This window comes from Papio anubis, chromosome 16 (assembly GCF_008728515.1).
Source record: "Papio anubis isolate 15944 chromosome 16, Panubis1.0, whole genome shotgun sequence".
NCBI lineage: Eukaryota > Metazoa > Chordata > Mammalia > Primates > Cercopithecidae > Papio > Papio anubis.
The window spans coordinates 7,327,097-7,348,595 of NC_044991.1; the positions used below are offsets into that span (position 1 = coordinate 7,327,097).

The 21,499-nt window shown below is 48.2% G+C and overlaps 1 protein-coding gene across 2 annotated transcripts in view; it reads left to right on the forward strand.

Moving 5' to 3' along the window:
- SCUBE1 (signal peptide, CUB domain and EGF like domain containing 1) overlaps positions 1-21,499 on the forward strand; it is a 141,740-nt gene that overhangs the window by 12,454 nt on the left and 107,787 nt on the right. For both annotated transcript variants that reach the window (XM_021921650.2, XM_021921651.2), the window contains exon 3: positions 11,659-11,787. In XM_021921650.2, the coding sequence (XP_021777342.2) occupies positions 11,659-11,787 (129 nt within the window). The remainder of the gene's footprint in view (positions 1-11,658; positions 11,788-21,499) is intronic.

Sequence of the window (21,499 nt, forward strand, 5' to 3'; positions counted from 1 at the left end):
TCTTAATTAAAAGCTCTCGTTTATAATCAGGACCAGGCCCCAAACGAGGAGCAAACCGCCCTCAAATGGCTTGTTTAAATAACTAAGACCCTCTTGATAATCACTGTTTAGTCTGAACCAACAGCACACATCACCCCTTCTATGTGTACTTAATTTTTTAGACCATTTATTCAAGTGGTTTATTCCACTTGCAAGTTCCAACTCGGGCCTTTTCCAAAATGCTATAATTAAAACTCTTGGGGGAAATAACTTTTTGTTTGGGCCACAGTATATCAAATATATTACTATTTTCCTCTTTTTGTGTGAAAAGGAAAAACATGACAACCTTATGGCCATCAGAGATCACAAAATTAGTGTGTATGTAATGAATGTAAATAGTCACTTCCTGAATTTTATATCCCCAGGGTCTACTTGTCAATCACTGAAGTTAGGTGGATTACAGAGCATGTTATTAAAGTGTTTTAACAAAATTCCTAATAACATACTCAGTGATCCATTTAGTTTAACATCAGAAAAAAAAATCTTAAAACCAATTTGGCCTTCTTAGGAAATAATGTCCATGACCTTATTAAATCATTTTCATCATCATTACTACACACAGTATTGAGACTCCAGATAAAATTCTGCTTTTTGGGAGGCCAGGAAAGGCAGTAGGAGGTGGGAGGGTGGGGGGAGAGAAGGGGAAATTCTTCTCCTTCAAGTCTTAAAACATGCAATTATGCATGCTAACGTGTGCTCTGCCGAAGATGAAAGTGCTCAAGTCCAGCAGACCAGCAGGCAGGAAGAAATTGGATGTGACTTAAAATTCCAAGGTGCTGTCAGCTAGCAATTAGGCAATGTTGCTTGCCAGCTCTGCTGCTGATTAGGGCTCTTGCAGAGTTCTTGGAGCCAATGTCCATTTTTAGGAGGAAAAAGTAAAAAACTCATGCTACTGCATTTAAACATTGGAGGCAAGTTCACCTCTGAGCCTCAGTTTGCCCATCTGTAAAGTGTGTGTGCACTGGACTGTTTTCAGTTGAGTATCAAGAATGTTTACTGAGCACCTACTCTGTGCCAAGCTAGGTGCTGGGGCTGAAACATGTTTCCTGCGTTTGACCTGCCTTCTGGGAGACACAGATTGGAAAAGATGTGATCATAATAGGATGTGGAAAGTGCAGCAATGAAAATACAAACAAAACAGGGTGTTGTTTTGTTGAAGTATAGAAAGTGCATATCTCTGCCAAGGAGGGGAAGAAATTCAGGAGGGCTTCTTAGAGGAGGTGTCCTCTGGGCTAGGTTAGGAAAGCATAGCAGAAGCAGGTCTCTGATGCTCCTTCCAGCTGTGATGGTCAGTGGAAGCATTTGTAGCAAGGATTTAGAGGCCTGCATTTCCGTCCCTTCTAACTCCGTGAGCCAGCGGTGACTTGACCATTCTGAGTCCTGGTTTCCTCATTCACCACATGGGAGCCACAACACCTGCCCTACAGAATGTGCACTGGAGTAGAGATTTGAGGAGGGAAGGGGCCTCACTGTCTGTGAGAATGTGTTGAAGGCTGCACCAGTGCCTGCATGTTGGTTTTTTTTTTTTTTTTTTTTTTTTCTCTAATTCCCCATTTCTCCCAGGGTTAGGAGTCTCTGCCCCCACCTCCCACCCTCCATGTCCTCCAGCTCCCCAGGCAGCAGCCCCTCTCTGCCCCCTTCCTCTGGGCCCTCTCACCTCCTCTTAGCCGCTTCTTATTACAGTGGCTGTATTTGTTTTTCCATCCGAGGAATGCTAACCAGCAAAAACCATTATTTCTAAGAAAATAAACCGTGGACTTGTGTGCCTTTGAATGCTACTGAAATGGATGACGGCCTTCCCTAAAGGCCTTGAGACAAAGAGGGCTCGGGGCCTTGTGTGAACGGGCAAGGTCAGGGGGTCTCAGAGGGTGCTCCCAGACGGGCTTCCAGATGGGCCAGGGCTGCGGCCTCTGGCTAGAAAGAGTGTAAAACCTCAGCCAGCTGGTTGGATGCCTGGCCTGGGTTAACAGCAGCCACTGGTGTAGATCACTCCCCACTCCCTCCAGGGTCTTCAATGTGCTCCCCTCTCTCCAGTAACCCCTATGTCTTCTGTCTAGACCTCCTGCCTCTCTTATAGAGGGGAGTGGAGCTGGGAGTGTGTCCATGGAGACCGGGTTCCAGCCCTGTGTGGCCTGGGCCAAGTCTGTGGGCCTCTCCGGCCTTTGCATCCTGACATCAGAGTTCAGCGGGGGCAGGAGATCTCAGGCCCCTTGGACCCTTGCTGTGGGCAGCTCCTTCCTCAGGGTGCTCCTTGTTTCCATGGCGCCCAATGCTGGCCTCAGTCTGTCCAGCATGAGGGGTGGGCTTCAGTGGGGCTTAGCCAACTGTCCCTTCCCACTGCCAGCCCTGCGGGCAGACGTGGGCCTGGTCGGTCTGTGGGCAGGAGCACATGAGTTTGTGTGCATCTGTGTCTGGGTCATTCCCCTCTCCAGGCTGGCAGCGCCTTGTGGCCAAGGTCCAGGCTAAGGGCAAAAGGCCTGGCCCAGGACAGCATTGGCATGGGAGGGAAGAAGGCAGAGAGGTGGCCTGATCCTTCACAAGGCCCACGGGCCCCAGATTCCTGGTTCACAGAGATGCCATCTTCTCTGGACAACTGTGTCGAGGTGAGGAAGGTAGAGTCTGGGACCAGCCTGCCCAGGTTCAAATGTTGCCTTCACCACCTTCTAGCTGGGTGATCTTGGGAAAGACACTGAAGTTTTCTGAGCCTCAGTTTCTTTTTCTATGAGCCATGGGAAGTGAAGACCTTTCTGCACGACTGTAGGGAGGATTAAGCCAGTTACCATCAAGATGGTGCCTGGTGTGGAGTTGCCACTGCTGTTAGTTTATTACATTGGAGAGGAAGGCCACCCGGGGGTTCGGAGAGAAGGGGAATGAACCCGAATTGCACCAGGCAAGCTCAGGCCCTGCCCACTGCTGGATCCTGAGATGAGAGAGAGAAGGCCAGGCCGAGAGCCCTGAGTTCAAGGTGCCGTCAGCCCCTGATCTGCTAAGATTTGTCTTTCAGCTCCCCTCTTTGGGCCTCAGTGACACCTTGATAAAATCCAGGGTGCTCTAGGATCCAGCTTACTAATTCTAAGGGCCGGCCCAGGTTTTCAGGCACCTTCCTGTTTGTGATTGTCCTCCTGAGCTCGGAGGTGGCTGGGCCTGTGGAGCGGCCCCACAGAACCTGCAGTGTTTGGGTCTCGGGCCTCTCATTGGCCTTTCCCTAAGGGGATGGGGGAATGACTGCCTGTAATGGGCAGGAGGGTGGAACAGGGGCCTTGACTGAGGGCTGGCAGAACTAGACTCAAGCCTGGCAGGTTCCCCGCGGTCTCTCCTGGCTTCCATCTCACACGCGCCAACGACTCCGTTTTCTCTTGACCAGGCTGCCTCAGCGTCCGTTAGTCCTGATGCGGGAGCCCAGGAGCAGCCCTCAGCAAGGGCTTCAGGGCATTTTTGAGGGAGAAAGGAAATAATGAACTGGTCTTCGTCATATCGGTTTGGTGGGAAATCTCCCCTGCTTCTTGGTAGCAACACGGCCCACCGTGACCCCAAGCTGGGCAGGTGGCATTTGAGGTCAGTTCAGAGCCAGCCTCCTTGTGGTTGCCCTTCATGCAGGCAGAGATCCCTGGAGATGTGACCAGGCCAGTGGAGAAGAACACCCACAGCATTAGCTTGTTTGACTTCTATTTTTAAACAGCTTTATCGCAATATAATTCACATACTGTACAATTCACTCATTAAAAGTATACAATTCAATGCCTTTAGTATATTCACATTGCCAGTCCATTACCACAATCAATGTTAGTATCTTTTTTATTTATTATATGTGTGTATATATGTGTGTGTGTGTGTGTGTGTATGTGTGTGTGTATATATATATATATATATTTTTTTTTTTTTTTTTTTGAGACGGAGTCTCGCTTTGTCGCCCAGGCTGGAGTGCAGTGGCGCAATCTCGGCTCACTGCAAGCTCCACCTCCCGGGTTCACGCCATTCTCCTGCCTCAGCCTCCTGAGTAACTGGGACTACAGGCACCCGCCACCATGCCCAGCTAATATTTTTGTATTTTTAGTAGAGACGAGGTTTCACCGTGTTAGCCAGGATGGTCTCGATCTTCTGACCTCGTGATCCGCCTGCCTCGGCCTCCCAAAGTGCTGGGATTACAGGCGTGAGCTACCCTGCCCAGTCCAGTGTTAGAATCTTTTCATTACTCCAAAAAGAAACCCCATGCTCCTTGACCATCCTCTACCACTCCCGAAGTCTGCAGCCCCTCCAGTATTAGGAAAGCTCTCATCTGCTTTTTGTCTTAGCAGATTTGGTTTTTCTGGAGATTTGAAGTAAACAGAATCATCGACTATATGATCTTGTGACAGAGACATCACTAACTCTGAAGTCAAGCCGCCTGGCTCCCTTCCCGGCTCCCCTTGCGTTTGCTGTGTGATCTGAGGCAGGGCAGGCGATGTCTCTGAGCCTTGGTTTGCTGCTGTGAGATAGAGATGGTGGTACCCAGCTCTCAGGGCAGTCCTGTGTGTGGGGCCTGCAGACGGCCTGACGTGTCATGAGAGTCGCTCAGCAAGGCCACTGTCGTGATTGTTCATTCATGCAATGCCCAGAGGATTCCTTTGAACATGCTCGGGCTCTGCTTGGTTCTGAGGCTCAAGCTGCACAGGACATGGTTCTCATTCTCATGGATTTGCAGCATCAAAGGACACAGACACAAGCAAGCAAGAATAATGCTAGTGCCTGCTTGGGCTGGGGGAGGGGCTAGATCTGCTCGAAGATGAGCAAAAGCTTCCGGGAGGAGGTGGTGCTGGGGCTCAGGATGCAGAAGTGAGTGGATGTTGTGGAGGGAAGGACCTCCAGGCAGAGGGAACAGCATGAGTCAAAGTGTGGAGGCCTGAAGCCACATAAGGGACTGGGAGAGGTCACTGAGCAGCTCCAACCCCACGGTTATCTTGAATCACAGAGTGGGAAGCGGGAGGGAACCTTCCCACCCTCTGGCTGAGCCACGGTCATTGTGTGCAGTTAGGAATGAAAAAGTATATAGATTTGTGTTAGTTTTACGTGCCCTTTGACCTTTCCCGTAATTAACTGCTGGGCCCACTTCTGGCATTGTCTCTGCAGAAGGGAAACCTGATCGATGGATGCCAGGGGCCCTCAGAGAGCGGGTCTCATTACTCAGTCATTACAAACCCAGAGCTTAACCCCGAGCCACCGGAGACAGGGGCTTAATCCTTCCTGCTAGGCAGCCCAAGGAACTACCTTCCCTGGAGCATAATTAGCCAACAAACCGGATTAAGATTTATTCATCAATAAGGACTCAACTTCCTAAGCCATACATCTCTCCCCGAATGGTTGCCTGATCTAAGGAGGGCACGGTTTTTCTTAAAGCCCCCAGACAAAGGAGAGGACGTGCTAGCGCCCAGCCAGGAAAGGGCTCTTTGTTAGAGCGTTCGGTCTCTACTGTTCTTGAGGAATGTCTAGAAAAATGCCAGTTTCAGGGGGAAATGAGAAGACGTTTTCAGTAATGATCCCTGAGAGAGTGGGATGCTTTAAAAATCCTTAATTTTGAGAAGGTTTCTAGTCAGTCCTGGTTTTGAGGAAAATGCCCTAAAATAGTATTAAAATAAAATGAAAAGCCTCTCTGATTCATTGCAATAGGATCTTTTAGCACTTAGACACCACAGAATAAATGTATATTTTATGGAGCAGCAAGAATCAATTTTGAATTCAATGATTTAAAAAAAAATACCTTACCCTATATGGGTTCCAAACCCGCGCTGTTGGCGTGGAAGCACAGCTATGGGGTTGTGTGTGTGCGTGCTGCCTTTCAATACACAAAAAGCAGAGCTGAGTGACCTTTCAAAAATTCCATAATGAGCAGTTCTCTGTGCTGCTTTTCTCTGTTCTGTTAGATGCTGGGAGCTGTCTTCTGTTGGGAATTGAGTTTTCATTAAAAAAAAAAAAAAAAAAAATCCAAGCAGGGGAAGGAACAGCAATGCTTGGAGTGAATTGCTGGACTTCTCATCTCCTGTGCCCAGGGCTCTGAAAGCTGGTCAGATCTTTTGTCCTGCCCACTTTCTCCATTCATGTGAACCATCCCTGTCACCACCCCTCCACTGTCACCACCCCTCGTCAACCTCAAGGGTAGGTACAGACCTTGGAAATAAAAATAATAATACCCATGACACCTCTTCCCCACTTTTCTCCTTAATGACTCTTTGGAGCATGAAGCACTTTTTTTATTTTTTTATTTTATTTTATTTTTTTGAGACGGAATTTCGCTCTTGTTGCCCAGGCTGGAGTGTAGTGGTGCAATCTCGGCTCACTGCAACCTCCGCCTCCCGGGTTCAAGGGATTCTCCTGCCTCAGCCTCCTGAGTAGCTGTGCATGAAGCTACTAGGAGCATGAAGCACTTTTTAAAAATATTCATCTCACACACCCCAAGGATGTGGCTCCAAATGTGGGAATCAAGTCTGCACTTGAATGCAACCATTGGCTGGGGGCCTGAAGACAAGGTCCTCAGTGATGCTGAGCCTCAGCCTCTTCTGTGTGATGGCAGCTCTTACCCTGGCCTCACATACAGCTGCCTCACTCCAGTCTCTGCCTTCATCATCCCACGGCCGCCTTCTCTCCGTATGTCTGTGTGTCTTCACATGGTATTCTTCTCCCTGTATGTCTGTGTCCAATTTCCCTCTTCTTAGGACAGCAGCATTGTATTAAGGCCCACCTTAATCTAGTATGACCTCATCGGAACTTGATTACATCTGCAAAGACCCTACTTCCAAGTCAGATCACATTCTCTAGTCCTGGGGGTTGGGACCTCAACATATCTTTTTGTGGGGACACAGTTCAATCCACAACAACCCTTAAAGAATAAACATCCACAGAACTGAGCTCTGTCCCCTCCGTTCCTTTACCATCTCCCCGCTCCACCTGCCTGTTCCTTGTTCTCTGGCTTTCAGTCCTGAAAAAATGGTCTGAGTCGGATGAGCGTCTTGGAGGTCTGTGGTGCCTCTTCCGGGGCGGCGACTCCTGGATATATTTTTATAATAATAAATTCACCTGCTTTGGCAGATTTTTTTAGCTGGTTTGTTTGTGTGTTTATCTCTTAGGTATTAAAGGAGGAGGCTCACATGATTTTAGAACAAAAATTCCAGGTACAAACATGGAAAATCAGGGAAAGTTTGGTTTAGGAGCCGACGTCCTCCATCCAGGGCACTGGGAGGTAAAGCTGGCTGCCACAGCAGGCCTGGGGATTGGAGAAGAACTGGTCATTCTGGGATTGGAGAAGAACTGGTCATTCTGAGAGATGCTCAATCTAGGAGAACTAATTGGGGATGGATTGAGGAAAGAAATGCAAGCAGCAAATATCTCGGCACTCTCCAGCGCACTGGCAATTATTGTGGCCTACCTTACGGGGAGTCAAAGGCAGGAAATGGGTAGAGCTGTTTTATTGACTATTCAATGATATCTTTATACTGCCTTATGGGTGTGGTGATCAGATAGTTTATCATTTTAATAATGAAAAGGTTAATAACTACTGTTAATAATTATACCCCAACAACAGGCATAAACTGGAACTGTGCCAGGAAAATTAAAGTGTATGATATTCTCTAAGCAGGGGAAGACATTCCCTCACTAGGAGGTCTGAGGTTTGTCAGAGCTTACCACCATTAAAATAGCCACTTGGATTACATTTTATAGATGCAGCGACTCTATAACCGATTGTGTTTCTTTCCTTGTCTTTGTCTTGGCATTTAGGAAGCTCACAGCCCACCTTCTGTCATTGTGCTGCAATTATCAAATGTGTTTTTGTATGTTTTCACCAACTTTATCTTATTCTTCAACCTCATTTATTTTTCTTCATCCTAGCATCTTATTCTGTTTGAAAAAAAATGTTGTACATATTTTGTAAGCTGTTTGGATGGATATTTGAAGGAATCAGTGAGTTAATAGAAGTTTGGATGGATGGATGGGTAGGTAGATGTTTGAATGCGTGTGTGTGTGTGTGTGTGTGTGTGTGCATGAGCATGAGTGTATATGTGTCTGGATAGAAGGGTGAGTATTTGAATCAATGAATATACAGATGAGTAGCTAAGCACTTGGATGGATGGATGGGTGGATGGGTAAGTGCTTAGATGAATGGAAGGATAGGTATCTGGTTGAATATTTAGACAGATGGATGCATGCATGCATGTTTGGATGTATGGGTGAACGTTTGGCTGGATAAATGGATGGGTGAATAGGTGATTGGAGAAATGGAAGGGTGGTCAGCACACTGGATATTTAGATGGATAAAATTTAGCACAAATCGATAAATGGAAGAATGGTTGGGTAGATATTTGAATGGATAGGTTGAGGGTGAGTAGATGGATGGATAGTGGAAGGGTAGATGGGTGTTTGGATGAAAGGATGCATGGCTGGCTGGTTGGTTATTTGGGTAGATAGGCATGCACACATGTGTGTATGTGTGTGTGTATAGACAGATGCAGAACAAGTAGAAGGATAGATGGGTAAACGGGTATTTGGATTATTGGATAGTACTTTCTCAGTACACAGTATAAATGTGCCAAGGGTGAAATATTGTATCATGTATAAAGCATTTTGTCAATGACTGGCATGTCACAGGCATTCTAACTTATTAGAAAGGATGTGGGCTTCACAGACCGAAAGACCTTTGTTCTGATCCTTGCCCTACCACTTACTATGTGACCTTGAGCAATTATCTAACTTCTCTGCACTTTAGTTTGTTCAACCATAAAATGGAGTTAAAACACCTACTCCAGAGTGTTGCTGTGAGAATTAAAAGGGCTTGTGTATATTTCAGGAGTAGATACCTCCTTCTGAGGTACAAGATGAGAGAAAATTATTTTACCCAAGCATGGAGTAAAAGTCCTTTTCCTCAGTCTGATTGATCCAGCCTAAGTCACCTACCAACCTTGGGACCAACAGCAATTGCTAGTGGCATGTGCTGTCTGGATAAGACTGATAAGTCTCCGCCCCCAGAGTTAGGACCAGGCCAGCTTCCCCCTGAATCACCTGCTTGAGGGAGGAAAGGAGGGAGGGAACAGTTTGGGAGCTGCTGAGTCGAATCGGATGTGAGGTGATACTCATGCTGACAGGTAGTGAAAATAAGTGGCTAGTGGACAGACTGTACCTATATTAAGGGTGTAAAGAAACCACGCTTTGGTAGCTGATTTGATGTTAAGGGAGCAGTGGAAGGAAAACAATATTTACCGGGATGAGGAACCCCAGGTAACTGCAGGTCGATGAGTTAAAGCTGGGCTTTGTCGCCTTTGGAGTACCTTTGGAATACCCAGGGGAAGAGGTGGTTGCATTAGTCTCTCTGGGGCTCTGGAGAAAGGTCAGGGCTGCAAACAGAGACTGGGAAGTAATCAGTATCTCTCAGTTTTTTAAAATCTATGCCGAGCGAGGTGGCTCACGCCCATAATCCCAGCACTTTGGGAGGCCGAGGTGGGTGGATCATGAGATCAGGAGATGGAGACCATCCTGGCTAACACGGTGAAACCCCGTCTCTATTAGAAATACAAAAAATTAGCCGGCTGTGGTGGCACATGCCTGTAGTTCAGCTACTCGGGAGGCTGAGGCAGGCGAATTGCTTGAACCCAGGAGGTGGAGGTTGCAGTGAGCTGAGATCGTGCCACTGCGCTCCAGCCTGGGCGACAGAGGGAGACACTGATTCAAAAAAAATAAAAAATAAAAAATAAAAACAAAAAATAAATAAATAACATCTATGTGCCTTTTCAATAAACATAAAATATCACATTCTCCCTTAATTTTATTTGCAATTTATAAGTGGATTAAATATCAGAATTAAAAACAGCTCAGAGCCAGGCACAGTGGAATATGCCTATAATTCCAGCTACTAGGGAGGCTGAGGCAGGAGGATCCCTTAAGCCCAGGAGTTTGAGTCTAGCCTCGGCAACATAGTGAGGCCCTGTCTCTACAAACAAACAAAACAAAACAATTCAAATGAGCTGCAGAATTGGGAACTGATGCAGGTGCCCCTGTAGGCAGATTAGGAGAGGACTCCTATCTCTTCATCCTTTGGTGACCCAGCCCAGGCTACTTTGTTCTTCCCTCATTGTGGCTGGGTGGACACCAAGAGTGGCTGCACAGCCCAGACGCTGTACTCTGGCGCATTCACTTCTGCTGTTTTCACCAAAGTTATCCCCTTTGCTCTGCAGCGTCTCTGGCAGGCATCATGGCAGTGCTTAGTCACCTCCAGAGTCAGGGAGCTCTCTACCTCCTGCAACAGCTTCTACTTTGCAGACCAGCACTCCTACCCATGAACGTTCATTGGCCCCATGGCTTCCCCTCAGTGTGAGTAGCTCTGCTGTCTAGACCAGTAGGGAGAAAGCAAGGAGTTCCGTGTCTCCCTGCAGCAGCTCCTCCAGCGATTGAGGGAAGCCAGGCCTGCCTTCTACAGGCTCTCTTTTTCTACAGGATGGCCCCACCCCACTTTCAAAGCTGGAACCCAGCCTCAAAAATCCCTCTTCTACGCCATAGGGGAGGGACCGCAGCTTCCTCCTCAGTAGCCTCCTGAGATGCACTTCCGGTTCCGGTTCCCATTCCCCTGTGGGGGACATTTCCGGCCCTCTTCTCCCCCCAGCATGTCTTGGAGCCTCTGGAGGTCAGGGTGACTGTCAGTTGAGATGAGTGAAGCCAGAGGGATCTCGGGGAGATGCTGAAGACCCTGCAGAAGAGCCGGCACCCCCGGCTGGCAGATTCTTGCTGTGCCTGGTGCCCTCACAAGGAGGCCGCGTGTGACCGAGGTTAGGCCCCTTGGGCTCTGAAGCCGAAGGGTTTGAATCCCACGGGTTTGAATACCATTCGTGCCACTTTCTAGGTGTGTGACGTGTGACCATCTGTGAGGTTTTAGCCTCACTGTGCTTCGGTTTCTTCAGTGCTCTTGCAAAATTGGAATAGTGAGAATGGTGCCTGTATCACTGAGTTAGTGTGGGATTGAAGAGGTAATGACATGGCCTTACAAGCAGGACTTGGGCGTGGAAGCAGCTCAGACAAGGTTAACTAGGCATGTTCCTGTCATTCTCCAGGGTCTCTAAAATCTCTCTGGAACGCCAGAATTGATAGCCCTTTGACCCCTGACGGGAAATGTTGAAAAAGCCTTAAAAGAGCAAAAAGGGTGACCTTTACCGAGGCTATTGGCCATTGTTTATGAGAGAGGAGCCTTTGTTATAGCAAGGAAGCTGGAGCAGTTGAAATGCAGGCATCAGACTCTGATGTGGAAAGAAACTGTTTGGAGGAATTAGTGGACTTTTCTTTCATTCCAGATATTACACTTTTTGTTGATGTGCAGTTAATTTTACTCAGTACCGCCTGCTTCAAGAGAGCTAGTTTTCGGAAATTGTACACTGGCTCGGGGGAGGCAGAACTAGGTGTGAATCTTGCCTGTTCACTGTGGTAGGAACTGGAAGACACCCCACACATGATTAGCATTTTTATAATCCTCAAGTCCCCAGCTCCCAGGGAGCACTGAAGTGAATACTTGTTGAATCATCCCCTAATCACTCATATCCCGGTGGCTTCCCTGGTGTTGGGAGAGGGGACCACCAGGCTCTTCTGACACCTCTCGTGCCCTTCGTTTTGCAGACATTGACGAGTGTGAGAATGACTACTACAACGGGGGCTGTGTCCACGAATGCATCAACATCCCAGGGAACTACAGGTGCACCTGCTTTGATGGCTTCATGCTGGCACACGATGGACACAACTGCCTGGGTGAGTGATACAGCCACAGCCTGCCCTCTGGGCACACCCTGCCTGTTGCTTTGCTCCAGCTTACAGAGTCGGGGGCCATGGGAAGGTTTGCCTTCCTTTGGCTTCCTGTATTAGTTTGCCAGGGTTGTTGTAACAAAATACCACAGACTGGATGGCTTAGACAACAGAAGTTTATTTTGTCACATTTCTGGAGGCTGGCAGTCCAAGATCAAGGTGTGAGCAGGGTTGGTTTTTCGGCGGCCCCGCTCCTCTGTCAGGCTTACAGGTGGCTACCTTCTTTCTCCTTGTGTCTTCACACGGTCTTCCCACTGTGCATGCACATGTCTGGTGTCTCTCCCTGTCCTAATCTCCTCTTCTTCTTTTTTTGAGATGGAGTCTTGCTTTGTCACCCAAGCATGCAGTGGTGCGATCTCAGCTCACTGCAGCCTCCATCTCCCGGGTTCAAGCAGTTCTCCTGCCTCAGCCTCCCAAGTAGCTGAGATTACAGATGTGCCACCACACCCGGCTAATTTTTGTATTTTTAGTAGAGACAGGGTTTCGCCATGTTGGCCAGGCTGGTCTCGAACTACTGACCTTGTGATCCGCCTGCCTCGGCCTCCCGAAGTGCTGGGATTATGTGTGTGAGCCACCTTGCCCGGCCAGTCACTGCACCTGGGCCTAATCTTCTCTTCTTATAAGAACACAGTCATATGGGAGTAGGGCCCACCCTACAAACTCCATTTTTAACTTAATTTTCTCTCTAAAGGCCCTGTCTGCAAATATAGTCACATTTTGAGGTACTAGGGAGTTGAATTCCTTCAAAAAAGGAATTTTGAAGGGACACAATTTGGCCCATGATCTTATATACCTCCATCTTCCCATGGTCCAAATACATTTTTAAGCCAATTGTGTAAAATTTATAAGAGGCCAGGCATGGTGGCTCACACTTGTAATCCCAGCACTCTGGGAAGCCAAGGCGGGTGGATCACCTGAGGTCAGCAGTTCAAGACCAGCCTGACCAACATGGCAAAACCCTCTCTCTACTAAAACTACAAAAATTAGCTGGGCACGTGCCTGTAATCCCAGCTACTTGGGAGGCTAACGTAGGAGGATTGCTTGAACCTGGGAGGCAGAGGTTGCAGTGAGCCAAGATCACACCATTGCACTCCAGCCCGGCGACAAGAGTGAAACTCCATCTCAAAAACAAACAAACAAAAATTACAAGAGTAGTCCACATTTGCTGAATCAAGTTGGAAAAATGTAGAAGAGTAGGGAGAAAAAAATGGCAGGCATCTTAGTTGTGCTGGTGTGTTTCCTGTCAGTCTTCCATCTGCATCCAAGTGTGTTTTTACCATAGTGGTGATCAGATAGTCAGCACACGTTTGCCCCTTGCTTTTCCCTTTAATATCATGCGTACCTCAGGCATTTTGGTTTTCTTCTGAGAGAGTCTCACTCTGTCACCCAGGCTGGATTGCAGTATGGCTCAGTGCAGCCTTAATGTCTGGAACTCAGGTAATCCTCCCACCTCAGCCTCCAGAATAGCTGGGACCACAGGCACATTCCACTGCTACTGGCTCACTTTTGGGTTTTTTTGGTAGAGACAGGGTCTCACTATATGGCCCAGGCCTCTGGAACTCCTGGGTTCAGGTGATCTGCCCACCTCGACCTCCCAAAGTGCTGGGATTACAGGCGTGACCCATCGCCTTACCTCAGGCATTACTTCAGGTATTTTTGTGTGGCCCCTATTACCACAGTTTTTCTAGTTGCCCCGTAGTCTGATAAATTACTAATAACCTGTATCAGTTTCCTGGGGCTGCCATGACAAAGTAACAAACTAGGACTTAACAGAAATGGATTATCTTGATTAGGAGTCCAAACTCAAGGTGTAGGCAGGGTAGTTCCTTCTGAGAGCTTCAAGGCATCATCTGTTCAGGCCTTTCTCATAGCTTCTGGTAACATCAGGGATTCCTTGGCTTGTAGATGGCACTCTCCCTCTGTCTTCATGTTGTCTCAGCTCTATGTGTGTCTGGCTCTGTGTCCAAATTTTTCTTTTTTATAAGGACACTGGTCGTGTTGCCTCAGGGCCCACCCTAACAATCTCATCTTAACCTGGACATCTGCCAAGACCTTATTTCCAACAAAAGTCACGTTCACAAGTACTAGGAGTTAGGAATTCAACATCTTTTGAAGGGACATAATTCAACCTGTAACAGAGGGAGTTCAGAGTCTGTCACAGAAGAACAGTATCTTGTCATGGGAAGCATGTGGCTCTTAAAGCGGATGTGTCTGTCCCTGAGGCCCTCTTCTGCCACTGGCTGCTGGGTGACCAGGGCACAGCAGCTGGAGCCCAGGGGGTATGGGCACGGAATTGGCAGGAGCATGGCCATAGATACATTATTGATTGTCTGGGTCTCAGGCCCTTGTTGGTAGAGGAGAGGCTGTGAGCAGCAGCTTCCTCACAGGGTTGTCATGAGCAGTGACTGAGATAATGTCCAGATGGCCGGGAAGCAGGCTCAGCACAGGAGACTCTCAGCAGCTGAGAGCTATTACTATCCCCATGGTGTCTGAGCCTCAGTCTTCTCCAGTATCCAACAGGGATAACTGCACAACCCGCTTCCCAAGATCGCGTGTGAGGATGAGGTGACAGTGTGAAGTGAAGTGACTAGCCCCTAGTAGGTGCTAAATAGTCAACACAGGCATCACTACTCCAGCTGACTCGGCTGCCTTTCTGTGGTTAGACATTTAGATTGTTTGCTTTTTTTGTTTTTTACCATCAGAATCCAGAGGTGGTTCTGGGCATACAACTTTTTTTCCCCTGTTTTGCCAGTTGTTTCCTTAGAAATGCTTCACAAAAGTGGAACCACTGCGTCAAAGGATCATTTGGTTTTTTATGGCTTTCTAAAAGGGCTCAGCAAACCTTCTGTTGTGCCAACTGGTTTGTGGGTGTGTGGTAGAGGACACTGGGTGTCCTGAGTGCTCTGGAACTTTCCCACTTAATGGGGTGTTGGCCTTAGACCTGCCTGCCTGTTTTTGTCCAGCCCATGTTGGATGTCAGATAAGTTTGTTGTGGGAAACATCTGTAAGCATGTAATTTTACCCCAAATAAATGCCCAAGTGGAGGTCTGAGCAGCAGGTTATTGAAGCCCAGAGGGGCTGTGAAGAGCTACCCCTGGATGCAATGAGTGTGGGGGTGGAAGTGCGGCTAACTCCCTGGGGGTCTTCAAAGAGGAGGTAGCATTGAGCGGAACCTCCAAGGTTGGGGAGAAGTTTGCTAGGCCAAGGGCAGAGCCTACATAGAGCTGCAAGCAGCCCCTGAGGCTCAGCTCCTGGTGTGTGCAAGGAGCAGCGGGCGTGGAGCTGTGGAGGTGGGCAGGGCTTTGACCAGATTGTGAAGAACTGGTACCATGCGACGTTGATCGTGCCAGATGCCAGGTGAAGTATCTCATTCAATCCTCCCAAAACGTAAGTGCTTGGCTTTCTTAGTTGTTTGCTCCGTTTTCAAATGATATAGAGAGTACATTTCGGGCTCTGATTAGTCAGTGAAGACAGAGCCGACAGTCCCTGTGGGACAGCCAGCTAAAAGCAGGCAGTGTCACCCAGCAGCCAGGAGGAGAGACCTTGGGAACTGCCGGTTTGGGGCTTAAATTCTAGCCCTCATCTATCAACTGTGTGACCTTTGGACAGTCACTTTACCTCTCCCTCAGTTTCCTCATAGGAAGGCATAGTTCCTATCTGGTAGGGCTCTTGTGAGGATTAAACGAGATCGTGGATGTGGAGCATATAGCGGGGTGTCTGGCACCAAATACTCAACATGTAACCAGCATTCATCTGGTCGTTGGCTTCCAGATGAGATGTGTTGATGTGGACTGGTTTGATGCCTCCAAGATCTTGTGAGGACCAGTACCCACCATTTGCACTCCCAGGGCTGTGCCTGACACATGGGACTCTCCTTCCAGCCACCGTACTCTTACCTGTGCAGAACCACCTGTTTGCAAATACCCTGTTCTTGGCTACAGCAAGCACTCACAGTACCCCCTGAGCCTGACACTAGCAGCCTGCAGACTAACAGTGAGTCTGTGCGGGCCTTTGTCTCAACAACATTGTTTTCACAATGGATTATGGTTACCTAGATTAATTTAAAGGAACGGGCTAAGTCTCCCCACATCCCACCACCTCTGAGCACAGACTGAAACCTCACGCGGCTCTAACTTGCACACACAACAGCCAAGAAAAGGCTCTCTCTGTTGCTCCTCTGCCTTCAGCTGAGGACAGACCCTTCCCAACAGAGTTCTTTCTGTTCAGCCTTTCTCTTTCTCAAGACAAAGCTCCAGCTCTAGAGAAACCAGACCTTGGTTCCAACAGGCTCCAACCCATCCTGACCATGTGACCTCAAGCTAGTTAATTGACTTCTTGGAGTCTCAGCTCCCTCATCCTTGAAACACTGTAAGAACTAGAGCACCTCATACTCTAGGATCATGGGGCTTCATCAGTGTTGGCAGAAATAAGTCATGCTCTAAGAGTCAGCTGGGCCTGGAGTTTGAAGATTTAGGTTCAAATTCTGGTGTCACCGCTCATGAGTTTTATAGTTCGGGACTTGTTCCTCCAGCCCACCAAGCTTCAGTTCCCCTAACTATGAAGTGGGCCAGTAATACGTGCCTCAGAGGGTCAGTGTCATGATTAAATCTGAAAGGAGATTGTGCAGAGCTTATGTGCAGATGTAAATTCTGTACAGGTACTGGATATTGTCATCATTTTCCAGCAGAGGCTTCAAGCTGGCAACCCACAGTCCCCGTCTGGCCCGCAGACATGTTTGGTTTGTCCCCATGGTGGTATTATTTGTTCTTATTAAATTATTTGTCAACACTTAAACATTAAGGGTTATCACATAAAAATCAATATTTCTAGCATCATTCCAGTTACCCAGCCCGTGATGTTTGTGGGACTTGAGACAGGAGTCCAAATGGAGGCTCCTATCCCACATGGCTAAAATGTTAAAGTCATTATGAAGCTCCCAAACAAGAATGACTCTGTCTCTTCTACCTTGACAAATATTCCTAATTAATGACCTAGAGGCTAGTCTGGAATTTAGAAGACTGCTTGGATTTTGCACCAGAAAGTGGTAGCACGGGCAATGCCTGCTGCCCTCCCTGCCTTTCCCACCCTTGGCTCCACCCCACACCATGGTGAGCCTCAACACACCCTAAGGCAAATGTGCAAGCTTTGGCCATTTACCCTGAAAGCAGCCACCTTTTGCTTAAGTCTTACTCAGACCTAAGTGTCATCTGATCGGCTTAGGACCATTTGAGGGGAGTTTTAGGGTCCTAAATACCCAGGATGTAATGTAGAGTGGTAGGCATGTGTTCCAGGAGTCCATGACTCCCCTATGGACTCCTTACTCCATGGTGTCGGCGGGGGGTGGGGGATGCTGCTGCAGCCAGAGGAGAGGCAGAACAAGGACCCCCAAAGTGTGGGGGCCCAGGGCAGCAGCACTCTTGCTCACATTTCACTGTGGTGCTGGCAGTAGCTAGAGTGAAATACACTGCAGCTGTCTGCTTCAGAGGGAGCGTATACTCTCTTGTTTGCCACAGTCTCCACCACTCCCTATTGCTTGCAACCAGCTTTGCTCATTTAACTATCTGCTTGAAATTGTGCTACCTGGAAATGTTTGGAATTGTTTGTGCTGCCTGACAAAGCTTCCTGTACGAGGTTTTGTCCTCAGTGGGCATTTGGTGGCTGTGAGTGGCCCACTGAGTTGTTAGAAGGTTCTCTGTCTTCACTGTCTTGTGCATTTTTGACTGCCTCTGGGCAGTCACTGAACCTCACCCCACAGCCCATCGCCCATCAGGAATAGTTAAGCCCGTTCGCACCTCCTGCTGTTTTGTCTCAAGAAGTCTGGGTCAAGAGTCTTGTCCAGTTGTAACATTCCTCTCTGAACCACCACTGAATTCCTTAGGGATGGGGGCTGGGATAAAAACCTGATCACCTTAGAAATAAACAGGCCAGTTTGAAAAGCGTTCTGAGCTGATTAGGAGAAATGGGGCTGATGGCTTACATGTTATTTTCTTGCCTAAGTTTTCACAGTTGAACCTTTTCTTTTCTTTCGAGTAAGCGAGGTTATTTTCCTGTGGAGATGGCCTGCCTGTGACTGTGTCCTGGAGGTTGGCCAAGTCTGTCCTCTGGGGAGCAAAGCCCTCACTCTATTTGACATCTTTATTGAGGAATTTCTCAAATATAACAGAAAATGACACCAGAGGGAATTGAAACCATGATGAGATCTTGCTCAACCCCAAATGGCTGCTTTTAGCTGTGTAATTACTTGAAATAGCAGTAGTTCTGTTTGAAAAATATTATTCCAAACTCCATGCAATTGCACAGCAGAGCAATATTTAGGCTAATAGAATAAGATTTTTTTCATCTTAAATTAAAACCAGCAGCGGATAATTTCTTCCCGTCTCCACAAAGCAGGGCTCCTCTTTCTCTAAAGCCATTAGTTCACTTAGCCAGATGTTTTCTTCAACCCTGATCTTTACCTTGACTTACTGAAAAATACATTTCTCAAGTTGCTCACGGTTTGAATTTTGGCCCTGCCTCTCGGCACGTTTCTTGCCTGATGAAGAGAAGTCATCTGTATCCAGCTTCAGAAGCACTGATTTATTAGCCAGCTCTCTCCATTTCGTTAACATTTATTGAGCACCAACCCTATGACCAGCTTGTGCTGGGTAGACCGTCCTACTTGAGTGAGATTCGGGAGCTTTAGTTGAGTCTCCTGTGTGCCTGGATTTGCCTGGGATGCTGTGCTCAGTTCTCTTGTTAGTTCTCACAGCATCCAAAGCCATTAATGCCTTCTTTTTACAAACGAGGAAACTGAGGCCCGGTGAGGGAAAGGGACCTACCCAAGCTAACACAGACAGTAAGTGGAAGAGCTGGGACTAGAGCCCAGGTCTGGGATTTTGCCAGTTCAAGCCTGTAAGCCTACCCTGCTGCCCACCCCCTGCCCCGTAGTGCCCAGAACTGCACCAGCTCCGGAAGGCTGGCCAGGGTCTCCTTGTCATAGGGTGTTGGATATGTCCGCCTGTATCTATCCACGAGTATGGGAGTCACTGAGAGCATCCAGAAATTCCAGCACGTGCCAGGCCAGGCACAGGGAGGGAGTGTGCTGAAGGGCAAATGGGAACCCCTTGCTCTAGAGAGCTCACGCCAAGGGCATCTCCACCCCATAGCTCGTTCAGCCTCCTCGGGCCAAGGGCAGAGCTTGTGGCCTTGTTTAGGCACCTCACATCACCCTCGAGTCGCCCTTGGAAACTTGTCTTACCTCATCCGACTGTACAGAGCCGTCCGCTCCAGCACCCTCCTCTCATGGCCCTCATTGCTTCCACAGTAGCATGAGGCCCCCCCGGCCAAGGCCCCACCAGCCTCCCCCCGACCCCATTTCTCACGCTTGCTCAGCTGTGCCCGCTGGCCCAGCCTTCCCTGCACCCACAGAGTCCTGCACAGATCTGTTGACAGGCTGCTCCTCCCCAGCAGGGATCTGGTGAGGTCCTGCTCATCTTTCAAGCCTCAACCAAACCTCCCTTTGCTCAGAGGTCTGCTGTGACCCACACCACACAGTTACATCTCCATTGCAGTTCTGTGTCACGGTCCTCTCTTCTTCTCCTGAAAGCAGAATTTCTCTTGTTTACCTTTCTGTCTTTCTTCTTAGAACCTAGTGCAGTGTCAGGTATATCGTAGGCATTTAGTAAATATTTGTAGAATAAATGAATGAATGGATTTGTTAAAATGCCTTGTAGTCTAAAAACCCTCTCACCCAGCAAACCTCTGATTTTGCAGCAGAAAGTGGTAGCATGGACAATGCCTGCTCCCTCCCTGCCTTTCCCACCCTTGGCTCCACCCCACACCATGGTGAGCCTCAGCACACCCTAACGCAAATGTGCAGGCTTCGGCCATTTACCCTGAAAGCAGCCACCTTTTGCCTAAGTCTTTCTCAGACCTAAGTGTCATCTGATAGGCTTAGGACCATTTGAGGGGAGTTTTAGGGTCCTAAATACCCAGGATATAATGTAGAGTGGTAGGCATAGGGCAGAGGTAAAGATGAATTAAATGAGGTATCTCTCGCAGGGCTCTTAGGTCCATGAGGAAGCCAGAAATATTCACAACTCTAATAAAGGGTAGAAAGTGCTATATTAGGGCCAGGCACGGTGACTCGCGTCTGTAATCCCAGCACTTTGAGAGGCCGAGGCGGGTGGATCACTTGAGGTCAGGAGTTCGAGACCAGCCTGGCCAACATGGTGAAACCCAGTTTCTACTAAAAATACAAAAAAAATAGCCGGATGTGATGGCGGGCGCCTGTAGTCCCAACCACTTGGGAGGCTGAGGCAGGAGAATTGCTTGAACCCGTGGGGCAGAGGTTGCAATGAGCCAAGATCACGCCACTGCATTCCAGCCTGGGCGACAGAGTAAGACTCTGTCCCAAAAAAAAAGAAAAAAAAAGTGCTACATTAGGAATAATTCTAAAGCCTTCCTCCTAGTATTCATCCATTTGTTTATTCCAAAAAATTGTTCTGGGCACCTGCTACATGCCAGACATGGTTTTAACTGCTTACTATGGTGGTGAACAAAAGCTACAACATCTCCCTGCTTATGAACTTACGTAGAGGAGAAAGACAGTGAACACGTGAACATGTAACTCAGTAACTTCAGCCAGGTCAGAGCCACTGAAAAAAATAATAAAATAATGTGATACAAAGTGATGGGGGGAGGGTGACAGCATTGGGTAGGATAGGATTCCAGTTACTATTGCTGCATAAGAAACCACCTCAGTATGTATTGAGGCCAGGCGTGGTGGCTCACAGCTGTGATCCCGACACTTTGGGAGACCAAGGTAGGAGGATCACTTGAGCCCAGGAGTTTGACACCAGTCTGGGCAACATAGCAAGACCCCATCTCTACAGAAATTTAAAAAATTAGCCAGGCATGGAGGTGTGCGCCAGTGGCCCCAGCTACTAAGGAGGCTGAGGTGGGAGGATTGCATGAGCCCAGGAGGTTGAGGCTGCAGTGAGTTATGTTTGCACTGCTGCACTCCAGCCTGGGCAACGGAGCAAGATCCTGACTCAGTAAAACTAAAAAAAGTTTTTAAAAATGTGTATTGAAGCATCACTATGTACCCCACAAATATGTACAATTATTACATGTCCATTTTAAAAAGTAAAATTGAATTTTTTAAAAACTACCTCACATTTAGCGGCATAAAATACTATTTTGCTCATGAATTCTGTGGCTCAAGAAGTCAGACAGGATTGGCTCGTCTCTGCTCCATGGTGTCTGGGATCTCAACTAGGAGACTTGAAGGCTGGGAATGACTTGATAGCCAAGAACTGGAATCATCTGGAAGTGTCTTTGCTCACCGCCGGTGGCGTTTGTTGGCCGTCAGCCAGAACACTATGGGCAGCCTCTTTATGTGGTCTTTCCCCGTGGGCTGGTAGGAGCTTCTGCACATCATGGCCGCCGGGTCCTAAGATGACAGAATCCCATGCTTGGCAGTTTTACAGTCTGGCCTGAGAAGTCACCTCCACCCGTGAGGGGAGTAACAAGTCTGCCCAGGGCAAGGGGAGGAAGCCTCAGTGAGAGGGAGGAAGTACCACGTGAAGGTCTAGGGAAGGTCCTATGTCCAAGCAGAAGGGGGACAAGTGTGGTAGGAACTGTTAGGAGTTTGGGGATGGGCCAGGGTGCCTGGAGG